The sequence below is a fragment of the Protopterus annectens genome, chromosome 3.part0 (assembly GCF_019279795.1).
Source record: "Protopterus annectens isolate FY-2018-M chromosome 3.part0, PAN1.0, whole genome shotgun sequence".
NCBI lineage: Eukaryota > Metazoa > Chordata > Ceratodontiformes > Protopteridae > Protopterus > Protopterus annectens.
This window is the reverse complement of record NC_056731.1, coordinates 181,414,643-181,428,411: the sequence shown is the minus strand read 5'-3', so window position 1 is coordinate 181,428,411 and position 13,769 is coordinate 181,414,643. Positions and strand designations below refer to the sequence as shown.

General features: G+C 40.5%; 1 protein-coding gene across 1 annotated transcript in view; it reads right to left on the bottom strand.

Moving 5' to 3' along the window:
- LOC122796306 (aryl hydrocarbon receptor-like) overlaps window positions 1-13,769 on the bottom strand; it is a 1,394,090-nt gene that overhangs the window by 1,255,339 nt on the left and 124,982 nt on the right. The window contains exon 2 of the mRNA XM_044064677.1: window positions 8,487-8,674. Within this exon, the coding sequence (XP_043920612.1) occupies window positions 8,487-8,674 (188 nt within the window). The remainder of the gene's footprint in view (window positions 1-8,486; window positions 8,675-13,769) is intronic.

The window sequence follows — 13,769 nt, the reverse complement described above, 5'->3', positions numbered from 1 at the left end:
ACAACTTGATTCCTCCCTGTTTGTTTAGATACCATACCACCGACATATTGTCTGTGTGGATCGCAATTGTCCCGAGAGGAAGAAAGCTCTGAAGTGCTTGCAACGCTAGTCACACTGCTCTCATCTCCAGGACACTGATATGCAGATGCATCTCGTGTTCCTGCCACATGCCTTGGACTGTCCGGCCTAGATAATACCCCCCCACCCCATCTGGGATTTGTCCATGGTCACTGTGGCAACTGGAGGGGACGGAATGAAAGGTTTTCCCGCGTTGAGGTTGCTAGTGTGAAGCCACCAGTGTAGATCCCTTGCACCTGTCTGTGGTTATTATGAGATGAGAAAGCGAAAGATTTTGCAGAGACCACTGGGTGAAGAGTAGCCAGTGAAGGAGCCTCATGTGTAGCCTCACCAAAGGAACCAGCATAACTGTAGCAGCCATTGTCCCCAACAATCTGAGGATCAATCTTGCCTTCACTCTTCTCAAAGGGAGTAACGCATACACCTGCTGTTGTAAACTTTGAATCCTTTCTAGTGGTAAAAACGCCCTCATGAGCACGGTGTCTAACTCGGCACCTATAAAGGTGACATGCTGCGAGGGCAATAAGGCAGACATTTCCCAAATTAGAGTGATGCCCAATTGTTGACACAGTTTGATTGTGGCGTCTCTGTTTTGTAGGAGTAGATGCCTGGTGGTGGCAGAAAGGAGCCAGTCGTACGGTACAAAAACACTTGGAATCCCTGACGTCTCAAGTGAGCCGTTACCACTGCCATGCATTTGGTGAACACCCTGGGGGCTGTGATGAGACCAAAGGGCAGGGCATGAAATTGAAAATGAGTGGCTCCCAGCCGGAAGCGTAGATGACTTTTGGATGCCCTGTCCATCTTCATATGGTAGTAAGCATCCTTGAGGTCAATGTAGCACATCCACACTTATTTTCCCAACAATGGGAGAATAGATTGCAATGTGACCATTCGGAACTTGGACTTCTTCACATGGGTGTTCAATCTGCTGAGATCCAAAATGGGTCTCAGGTCCCCTGTCCTTTTCGGCACCAAAAAGAATCTTTTGTAAGTCCCTAATCCGAACTGGTCTAAGGGGGCATGCTGGATGGCTCCTTTTTCTAGCAGCTTTAAAACCTCTAAAGCTGCGGAATCCCTTTGATTGGGTGGAACATCTGGGATTTTTTTGATCGGAGGGGGAGCTGAAGAGAAGGGAACGCGATATCCTTCGGAAACTATTTCTAATACCCATTGGTCCTGAGTGATACTTTGCCAGGCCTCTTGATATAGTGAAATGCGACCCACGACTGGCTCCGGAAATGCATAGTCGGGCCTCCCATCAGGAACGCTGGTAGGGAGAACCACGAAAGGAATTGCGGTCTCTCTGGTTACGCGAGCCTCCTCTGCCCCTAGGGCAGTGTCTACCAGAATTACCACCCCCTCCCCTGCCTCTGGAGGGGGACTCACCTTGTGCGTCATGGAAAAACCTATGCGATTTTTTGAACCACATCTTCCCACCCCTCTGGGTCTTGGGATAAGGCCTAGAGGGTAGGGAAAAACAGACTCCCACGGCAGACAGAGTTTTTCCCTCTTGCTCACACCTAGTGAGAGTGTCCTTCGCCTTGGTTCCGAATAAGGAGGAACCATCAAACTGGGCATTGGTGAAAGTAGACTTGAAGGCTTCCGCGAAATTACAGAGGCACATCCAGGAGTGTCTCCTAAGAGCAACTTCCGAACTTGCTGCCCTACCCGCTCCTTCAGCTGCGTAAGAGATCAGCCTCATGGAGGAGTTGGCAATAGAGTTGAGGGTAGACATCTGAGCATTGACCTTCTGAGCCACCGCATCAGAAACATTACCCTGTAGAGTATCTCCAAGCTCTTTCAGGAGATCTCTTTGGAACCGCGTAAAATGAGATAAGTAATACAGTGACCACAGAGTAAAGGCCGCTGAAGAAAACATATGCTTCCCGTACCGGTCCATGGTCCTAGACTCCTTGTTTGGAGGATGGACAGTAGACAAAGTCTCAGCCAATTCCTTCTTGGTGGTTGCTGCCACCACCATGGCATATACATGAACTCCATTGGATAGAAACTCTTTGTCAGAGAGTGAGGACAAGAATTTGTTGGGTCTCCTGGGGACTGGTTCCACAGAGTCAGGGGTTTCCCACATCCTTTGACAAACCAGATCCAAAAGCTCGTTGAAGGGTGGAGACACCCAGGAGGAAGGCCTTCAGAAACACTGACTCCTCCTCGGAGGGAGCTTTGGAGGGCCAGTCACCCCTCTGCTTCAAAATTTGTAGGATGTCAGAGAAAGAGACATCCTCAGAGGATGACTTGGGGGACCCCTCTGATTCCTCGAGGTCAGTGTCTGATGTGAGGGACTCATCTTGGGAGTCAATGTGCTTCCTCTTGCACTTTCTTTTTCTGGGTGGCTGCTCAGGCAAAAACACTGAGGGGCCCTCAGAAATATGGGGACCACTCATGGGGGTACCCTGAGGCCTTGGGTCTCCGCTGTCAAAAGATAGAGGGTGATCAGAGACCCGCACCGGAGCTGGAGGGGACACAGTGTCAGTGCAGAATGATGCTGCTGAGGACCGGGCCAGGGCGCTCTGCATGACCTTGAAAGCTGGTCCCCCCCTGGCTCCGAAGATCGACCAGCCATGGAAGACCTCGGAGCAGAAGGGACAAGGTCTGAAGCAGGGGTCAGGCTCCCCCGTGCCGAAGCACCGAGAGGGAGGCTAGGAACCGAAAAGTGACCTGAGGCCTCCCCCTCGGGTCCGACCGAGGAACCATGAGTCCTGGACCCCGTGGACGGAGCCAAAAGGGTCGGAGCTGAAGCCGGAGCCGATAAGCCAGGACGGGCCATCGGAGCTGACCTAGGGACATCAGACGGCGCCGACCACTCTGGCTCCGAAAGCTAAGATTCGATCGGAGGAGGAAGTATTATCGCTGGCTGGGTGACAGGCTCCGGAGCCAAATGAGCTGGAGCCGAAAACAATTTTGCCAGTACCGGTGACTGAAGCAGTCTCTGTACCACTCTATGTACATCCACATCTGAAAGAGTCCTGGAGGACCTAGAAGATAAGGAAGGAGATCTAGACCTTCTCTCCGAAGGAGACCTATGAGGAGGAGAGACCGGCCTGAAATTTGGAGACCAGCTCCAAACTAGCACCTTTGCAATCAGCTCCGAGGGACTTGGAGCCGAAGCAGATTCAGTCAGTACACTAACTTCCTGTAGCTCTGAGGACAGTGGAGCCGAGGATGCCACAGTAGATTTCCCTACTTTCTCCGGAGGCCCCGAAGATACAGATGGAGCCGGAGAACGCTTTTTTGCCTTAGAAGTTTTACTCTTAGAGGGAGAGGACTTGAAGCTAGAAGCCCTTCCCAAATCCTACTCGAAGGAGGGTTTCAAAAGTCCTTTCAAAATTAGTTTGTTCTTCCTCTCCTGAAGAACACGCAGGCTAAATGCATGGCAAACAGTACAATATTCCTGGAGGTGAATAGCCCCCAGACAATACACACAAACAGAGTGTCCATCAGTGATAGATATCTTTTAGACACATTTAGTACATTTCTTAAAGCCCGAGGGCTTATGTTCTTTCGTATCCTTAGACATAATGAGAGAAAACACCAACCGTTAATAACTATCAACAGTTAATATATACAGCACGGGAACTAAGAAAACCAACAAACAATTACAAAAGACCTCTAACTTAATCGGTCTCAACAGGAACACAACTTAAATGGTCCTAGCCCGAGGGATAGGTACCTGCTAACACTAACAAGCAGCACAGAAGAAGGGGCGGACTAGGTCCTCTAACTGAAACGGGCCTAGCCCGTAGGGGAAACAGCGGGACACCACAAAGGACAATTTTACCATAAAAATTACACCAAAACTTAGACCAGTACACACATGCACAACACAAAGATATGAAAATAGCTTTTTTTGAAGCAAGAAACTGTCAATAAAGACAAAAGTGATACTTAGCCATAGCCAAGAGAGAGAGCACATCCAAGCTATACGAGTGGCAAACAAGATCTGGGAAAGGGAGCAGTGCAGCATGGGATACCTTCTTAGCCCAGGCAACTGAAAGGCTTCGAGCTAGAGTATGGCCGAGTCGGAGCAGAGGTTCGGCTCCAAACCCACGGGTAAGAATGTAGGCGAGATTGGATTACATAACATCACTGCTTTACACAATGACTGCTCATTGCAATTCAAAAATGAGCATGCTGACTGGACATCCCAACCAGTGTGCCCATTGTAAATCAAGCACATACCAACAGAAAAAAGTTTGATCATTGATGTACCATTGAATGGACAGATTTTCTATTGGCATATGCTGGGGAACAACAAATACAAGAAATATCAGGTATATGCTACAAAACAGAAAAATACCTGATTTTCCTTACTTTTCTCTTCTGTCCCTCGTAAAATCCTGACTTTTTAAGATTAAAAAAAAAAACTGCAGAGGAGATTCACCTTTCTCTGTTGCTACTCCTGCACTGCACTGCTGATGTAGTGTGCAAGTGTAGGAACATAAATCCCATACGCACTCACAATAAGTACATCAGCTCACAGAAGGCAATGTGGAAGACTGAACTGCTGTTATACAAAGACATTATTTAGGAACATTAAGCAATTTCCTTCTCAAAAAATGCCCTTGTATAAAAGCAATAATCCACTTCCATTTGTGGGTATATCAGGATTTAATTCATGGTTAGTTTTGCTTAATCACTTGTGCTTCACTCCCACTGATGAAACCACACCAACCTCCTGATATACCAATGCATAGTCATGGATTATTGCTTAAGAAATTGCCATTATCCCATCCACTAAGAGAATATATAAGTCAGACAACTGAATGAATGACACACAGTTTGGTTAATAACAAAACAAAATAGCAAACATGAACGATGTCAAATGAAGTACAGAATTAAAGTACAAATTTGTTTGAAAGGAAGTCCCTAGATGAAGTAAAGGGCATACCAGCTCTGAGTCTTTCATCCAGATACTCTACTTTTGTGCACAGCATACCCTGAATGCATCATCCAAATCGCCTCAGCTCCTGCTTGGAAATATCATAAGGCAGCCAAATGAATGAAGCTCATACAGTTCAGTTAATGAAGAAACTATTTATTTATTTGACATTTGTTAACCAGGTTAGTCCGATTGGGTAAAGAGCCTTTTTCAGCGCAGACCCGAGGAGAAAAGCTCCACCATGAAAAACAGTAACATACATTGCCAATACTTACAGAAGAAACAATTTTTAAAAAGAACTAAAACATAATGACAAACAGTACATTTTTTACAAAGCATATAACTATTTTTTTTAGGTGGGACAAGAATAATATAAAAAACAAAAAGTGCAAAGTACAAGATTACTGAAAGTAAAGCAGGCAGAAAATTGCATAATGAGGAATATCTAGGGATGCAGGAAGAATATTAGTGTGCAGACAGTATAAGACACAATAGGAAGATAGCTATAGCGAGAGGCTGAAGTGTATAGGAAAATCAAGAGAATAATCCAAGGTAGGAAGAAATGTACAAAAGCAGTGTAGGTAGGAAATAAGTTAAAAGACTATATAAGCTAAGGGGGCAATAGTCCAAGTAGTAGAGTTTATTCAAATTGTAGAAGATGCAGCTTTGAGAGGGGGAGAAACGGGCTGAAATAATAGCAGATAGGAAGAGAAGTTATGTTGGATCTAGATGATAAGAAGATAAGTTATGTTGGGTCATTGCAAAGGCATAACCATGACTTTTGATAGGTATCTTTTAGTGCAGTTTTAAAAGAGCTGGAGTTAGTGATAGATCTGGCATGTGGTGGTAGTTTGTTCCAAGCATTTGCAATGGAGTAGCTATACAGTAGTTTGCCAATATTTATATTGGGTATATAAACTTGCAGTAGGTTCTGGTGAGAGCTACAAAGAGCATGGTTGGGAGTGTATGGCTGGATGAGAGTAGAGAGCGAGGGGCAAAATGATGGATCATGTAAGACTGAAACTCATAATAAACATGAATGATATCAGCTGCAGTACTGTACTTAAAACTGCAAATATGTTTGAGAGCAAGTCCTCAATAAAAACAAATGGCAGCATTATAGTTAGCCTCCGACATAAATGTTGTAAATATCAGAGTACAGGAACAAAGGGCAGTATTACTGACACTGATTACAGAGAGTGTGACAACATACATAGTGGGTGTGATTCATGTGCACTTTAAACATGGACTACTGCACCCTGTGCTGGGTGATCATGATTCACATAGACTGCACTGTGTTGTACAACCTACCTCTGTCATCCACATATTAATATCTTTCCTGGTTACATGCTAGTAGCCTCTGAAGTATGTTACTGCTGACTCCATTAATTATAATATGTAGCAGGATTATTACATTATAGTTTGCATAAGCAATCCCCATGTAAACAGCACTAATGTCTGTGACTAGGGTCTTGCTTTCCCCTCCTGTCATGTAATATTTAGTGAGTAGGATATCTGTTCCCACCTCCTCCAATGTTACGATACACATTTCTTGTTTACATTTCAGCCCCATCATGCTTCCTCCCACTGACTATCATGTTAAGAGCTCAGTGCATGAACACCACTGGTGTTAAATTAAACTGATTTTGCTAAACTACCACTGTACAGTATAGCATAATGATCAGTAAATACAACTTTAAGCAGCTGCACTTTGCATCCCTCTGGCACCATGGTGCTATGTGCCTGGTGTAACCTGGAAATATGCAAAGAAAACAATGATTCCTTGGTGCAGACAAACAGGAGCCACGTGCCAAGCAACTGTCCATCTGTACATCACTCCCATACCATTATATGCCACCAAAAGACAGCATTACATACAGGATGGCAGAGGAATCCCCATAGTGCTAGGGCTCCAATACTAACACGCTAACTACCCTGTTACAGCATGCAGGTGGCCCTAGTGCCACTGGTTTGTTAATTTTATTTTGAACTATTCAAGAACCAATATGACAAAGTAGAATAAATCCATGACAGAGACCCCCAATGTGCAATGCCATGATGAAGAAGTGATGTTTATTAATCTCACTGTTATTATGTCATAAGTATGGTACACAACAAACTTCTGTTAGGGACTTGGGCTGGTCTGTGCCATACTATAATTAATTATGAATCCTTCTCCATAAATGTCAGACACACCTGTAGTGATATGAAATATAAATATGGTTGCACATGTAGTACCACAAACATAATACGCGTTATAAACAAAATATATATATATATATATATCTATATATATATATATATCAGTGTGGTCTCTATCATATAGAAAACAGAACAATCTTAGAATAAGACATAATTGTTATGCACTCAGCAGTGGCACCAGACTGTCCAGGTACTGCAAGGCAACGTTTCTTACCTCCCAGGCTGGCTGTCCCCATAAACAAAAGGGCTATATGGTCAACACAGCTTTAAAACATCTTAGAAATGTAACTTAAGCACTAAAATAATAGCAGTGGGAAACGTGCATGAAAATAAGTTAAAATGTCTTAAAATCTGACTAGCAGTAAGTAAATCCATTACTTACTTAACAGAAATCCTGAATGGTTGACTATTAAGAAAAATATCTGACAGGTAGCAAAAGACGTTCAGCCAGCATTATATCCTACCTGTCGGTAGACAGGAGTGACATGGAAACATACATACAACTGAGTGATAAAGTAACCTTGCAATCAAAAAACTGTAATACTCTTGGCATAATGTCTGACTGAATGATATTCACATTCACTGTACAAAAATGTCAAATTCAGATGGATGACAGGAAAAGTTTGAATCTGATCGAGCAGTCTCTAACGACAAATGGGCAGATATTAAATGAGAAGGTTGCTGACCAAACAGCATATTGTGGTATCTCCATCAGCAGAACAGACCTGAGCTTTTAACACTAGTGAGTATTTCCAAGCTACAGATACTGGGTATCTTGTTATAATGTTAATTTGAAATTTATCAATGCAACATCATACCAACAATATTCATTGTGAAAGAAAAAGGAAACAAGCCAAAACTACCGCATTGTGTTGTATTCATTACATTTGAAATACATGAACTCAGTGCACATAATTGCCAAGAAAAAACTCAGCACAATGGTGCAAATGTATTCAGCAAAGCACCCTTTACAGAACAACTGCTAAAAATGTAACTAACCAACAAAAAAAAAAACAAATTGTCCCTGCAAAACATTACTCTATAGTTCTAAGGATCTTTTAAAATGGAATTATCCTTGGCAAATTGTCACCCTAGATCTTGGAGTTTACTCATATATTGAATTAAACTGTATGTTAAAAAATAATTACTGCTTAAATCCTGTTATACACTACAGCAGTACTGTGGTAATAGAAGGTTTAGGTCCTACAAACTTCCCTTATCTCGACACAGGCTCATTTTCTGCTCTACACAATCATTTAGCTCACAAAAATTCAAACAAAAATATAAATAAGTATGAAGAGTTTACCACTGAAAAATGCTTTTGCCCTTAGGTAACAGGCACTAAGCCGCAAAACTGAAAGTTTGTCAAGTTTGGAAATAACATCTTCCTGAAAAGGTAGCAAGCTAGCCAAATGTTCCAGTTCTGCATTCAGACGGTCACGGTGCCTCTTAGATGGATTAGACTTCACTCCCTCTGTGGGTACAGATTTTGCTCTGCGAAAAAAAGACAGAGAGGCAGCATGAGAGACAAAGAAATAGAATCAAATATGAGTGCAATATAAGAAGTAACGATGCAGAAATGATGAATATATGCAAATAAACTAGATACTCTGGACTTCAATAAGTGGATTTGTTATGACTAATATTGTATTATTTATTAATCAATATTCTGTTAACAGAAGCTAAAATATCTAAAACCTTCGTAGGCTGCAGATTAAAACAGCAAAACTCACAAGGTCATAAAATATGCAAAACATTATATTTTAGAGGGAAATCCCTCAAGGTGGAAGTAAGCCCCCACACCCTTGGACTATATAAATATATAAAAACATACATATATCTATATCTATATGTACCTAGCTATATATATCTCGGGTCTATATTAAAAGCACGAAGGTGTACTTACCCGAATACGTAAACGCCAACACATCTTCAACAAACCGCGAAAACATTGATCGTCCTGAAGCGCGAAATCCGAAATGTCGAATTGTCGTGGTTGGCCCTTCTGCGGTATAGCTCCGTAAGGTAAGTGTGTGATAGTTGCGGTCCTTAGGGTTAGGGTGCGGGTTAAGGTAAGTGCATAGATGGTAATGTATGTGAGATTTAGTGTAGGGTTAGAAGTAGGGTTTTGTTAGGTGTACGTCTGTGGATTATTTACTTTGTTTGGTTATAGCTTCGTAAGGTAAGTGTGTTATAGTTACAGACCTTAGGGTTATGGTGCGGGTTAAGGTAAGTGCATACATGGTGGTATATGCAAGATTTAGTGTAGGGTTAGAAGTAGGGTTTAGTTTAGGGTTAGAAGTAGGATGTTGATTAGTTTATGTATGTGGTTTATTTAGTTTGTTTGGGTAGGTAATATGTAGCGGGCGGTGGGGTGGGACAACTATGACGATTTGAGATTTTGAATTTTGCAGTTTAGGGCGTTCGGTGTATTCACGGTTCAAGGAATATGTGTCGGTGTTTACGTATTCGGGTAAGTACACCTTCGTGCTTTTAAAATAGACCCATATATCTACAATCTCCACACTCATAAACAGATCAATTGTTGAAAACTATGTGCCCAAACTCTGGAAAATATCCTGTTACACCCATATATAAAGGCAGGACCGCCAGTGAACTTAATAACTACAGACACATTGCTTTACTCTCCCCCCTGGCCAAAATCCTAGAAAAATGCATCCATACCCAGATGTTAACATATCTCCCAGACAGCAACATCCTGTCACCTACTCAGCATGGTCTCAGACCTGCCCATAGTACCACTACAGCCCTCCTCTGCTTCACAGACACAGTAAACCATCTTAAAAACGAAGGACTGCATGTGTCAACTCTTTTTTTGGATATGTCCAAAGCATTTAACACAGTCTCGCACCCAGTCCTGCTAAACAAACTAAACCAATATCACCTATCAAATTCCACTCTTACTTGGTTCCAAAGCTACTTAACTGACAGGTACCAAGCTGTGAAATGGGAAAATTCTCTCTCTCCTCAGCTGCCCATAACTATAGGAGTCCCACAGGGTTCTATCTTAAGACGACTGCTATTCACAATCTTCACAAATGACCTCCATACCTCCACACAGTATGCATCTATCATTCAGTATGCAGATGACACTACCTTAATCTGTGCTGCACAAAACATTCCCACCCTCCTGCAAACAACTCAACTAGCATTCTCTGACATTGAACACTACCTTACCAAAGCCCAACTTATCCTCAATCCAAAGAAAACTCAGCTTATGATTATAACCAGTTCTAACAAAAACACTGATAACAGTCAATTCATTATCTACTCCACAAATGCTACTCCAATCGCTCCAGTGGCACAGGCTAAGCTATTGAGAATAACCATAGACTCCCGCCTAAAATTTGATAGTCATCTCAACTCAACTATTAAAAAAGTACATGCCAAACTGGGATCACTCTACCGTATCAAACCATTTCTTATCAACAACACAAGATCAGCCATTGCTCGGTCCCAACTTCTATCCACCCTACTCTATGCATCTCCCATTCTGACTAATCTCAACAAAACTGAACTAAGCAAAATGGAAGCCTGCTATAACAGAACTGCCTGCTTTGCTGCAAATTGCTCATACAGAACTCATCACTGTACTGCTTTGAGACAGCTCCACTGGCTTGAACTGCCCAACCTCCTAACCTACAACCAGCTCTGCCTCTGTCATTCGATCTATTACCTCCCCAATAAGTGTCCTGCCCTCAAAAACCTAGTACAACATCACTCAGCCAAAAGGCCTTAGATCATCAAGCAAACTACTAATTTTATTCTATTGAACTTTGTCCTCTGGAACTGACAAATATGCAAACAGCGTACAGATTTAGATTTTTAGATTTAGAGTTTCACAAGTAACATTAAAGAACCATCACAGGAAAACCATACACAAAATCATTATCAATGCATATGTATTGAGTTCTCAGACTCTTTAATAGATTTTTTAAATCTGTGGTTTAACTTCAGAAATAAACTAATTTATTGTCATTTATGTGATCACTAAATACACTTTTTTAAGATTTTTTAAATTAAACAAAAAAAAAAAAACAGCAATATAGAAAGAATTGTACCCTATATGACCAAATTAAAATAATGTAAATAATATTTTCGGAAGAAACTGCATTTTTTGCATGTTACAATACAGACAATACACATATATACATGGTATAACACTTTAAAATAAATCATCATACTGTGCTAAGTTGACGTAAATATGGTCGGACAATGTGCAGGAGGACGTTAAGTGAAGCACAATGTAAAGTATATGGTGATCGCTTAGCATCCTAGTTGTTTTGAGGAAGGATGTTAAGCAATGCACACCTGTACAGAAAAGGTTATATATATTAACATACAGGTCTAAAATGTTGTCTAAATTAAATCATATTGACTTTACAGATATTTAGGAAATCTAAAATGTACAAAATATCTTAATAGTAAGAATATTTATACAACATTAGATATGATTGAACTAACAGAATTTACTTAAAATAGTGCTATAATAAAAGTTACTGGATGAAAATATAAATTTTAATGTTTCATTTATTAAAACCAATAACTACTCAATAGTTAATAGAACATTTAAAGGAAACAGAACATTTAAAGGAAGTAAAGCAACAGGTACAGATGGCTTGCATTAGATTCATAGATTAAGAAACACTCTAAGGCTATTGGGTCCTATGACCATTTATGCCTTGCCAGAACCCTCACTCAGACGTTACCACCTTTCCCAGGAGGACTATACCAGTCAGTCCTGTGGTAAACTTTGGTTACCCATCCAGTCAATTAGGCTATGTTTAAATGATTATAGTGAGTCACACTGCTTAAAATGCAAGGGACGTTTATTCCAAATGTTTGGGAAGTGCTGAGTTATAAATCTGTCCCTCCATCATCTGTATTTTTAACACCGTTGGTGAAGATTTAGGTCCCTGATTCTATTACTGCTGGAGACATTGGACTTGCAGAGATACAGAAAGTCCAGAACAACTGTGTAATGGCACAGTTAGCAATACAAGAGATTTACCCTTATAAGTCTACAAGACAATGAAAAAAAGAATACAGCTTCCAGCCTGTTTTGATAGCTCAGGGAGTTTAGGCTTATGACCTTTTTGGCTAGGAATCTTTGGGGTCTTATTTTTTGATATACACACATATATATATATATATATATATATATATATATATATATATATATATATATACATACATATATATATATATATAGAGAGAGAGAGAGAGAGAGATTTTGAAGGGGGTATTGCACTTGACTGTCAATTAGTTGTACTAAATAAAAGCATTTCCTAACAACCACTGTCACACGATGGTCAATAGAGGGAATTATCAACCCACGTTCCTAGATCCTTGATTGTATGTTTATCATTTAGATTTAATCTGTGAAATATATACATATATATATATATATATATATATATATATATATATATATATATATATATATATATATATAAATAAAATGTTACTGTGATGATAGGAGGTACTGCCAGCCATGCCAGGAGAAGAACGGCAGTGGATGTATGACTTGTACCAGCGCAGCTAGCTGGAATTTTGTAAATAATTATATGTCATTTGTATATTAAACTGATTTGTACAGATGCTTGTGCTAAAATGTATTTGTGAGGTTTGCTTGTGTTAAAATGTATCAATAGTGCACCCTGCTGGAATGAAAAGAAATGTACATATATTATTGTAACTGAATTCAATGTGTATGTTTTAATAGAGGATACTAGGAGAGCAAAGGTTAACCAGCTAGCTTACTTTAAGAAAAATAAGGTAAATATAAATGCGCTGTAAAACCATTAAAATGTTACCCTACAGCACTGAACAGGACCAGAGACAGTGGGTCTGATGCAGCCTTTGTTCATTAGATCAGTAAAAAGAGGGGAAGCCCCAGGCACTGCCATAAACATTTGGATGCGTATTGTAGCTGTGTATGCTAAATTCATGTCTCAGCTTCAAAGAGGGATACTGTGAGAACCTAGAGTCAGGTGACCTGATGAGGTCATTCTGCAAGTCATCCTAGATATTATATTTTACAGGGAGTAATCTCTGAGTATTGAGTATTCTGTTTTGGGGAACCTGACTAGAAAGGCTGCTCACATATTTCATTTTGCCTTGCTCTATCAAGTAAGTTATTAGGGAATAGTAATTCTCCTAGATTCAGTCAGGAATATACTAAAGCTTAGTTTAGAGATTGTTTTTCTTTATTTCTATGAGTCTGTCCCTCTATGTTATTTTCAATATTTCCTGTGATTTTGACCTCTGTGGTTTACTGTAAATATATATTCAGTATCATCATGCTGTTCTATTATTTATTATTAAATATATTTTAAACTTTTATTGTGTCTCGTCCTTGCAGAATGTATTTAACTTTTGAGAGTGCTTACATTTATTTGGTGATACTGTGGGCCACTCCAGAAGGCCTAGCTATTTTGGTCAACTACTACCATTTGTATTTGTATTAAATCTGTGCCAGCCTTTTCCAGGTGTGTGTGTGTGTGTGTGTGTGTGTGTGTGTGTGTGTGTGTGTGTGTGTGTGTGTGTGAAAAATCAAATCTCACAA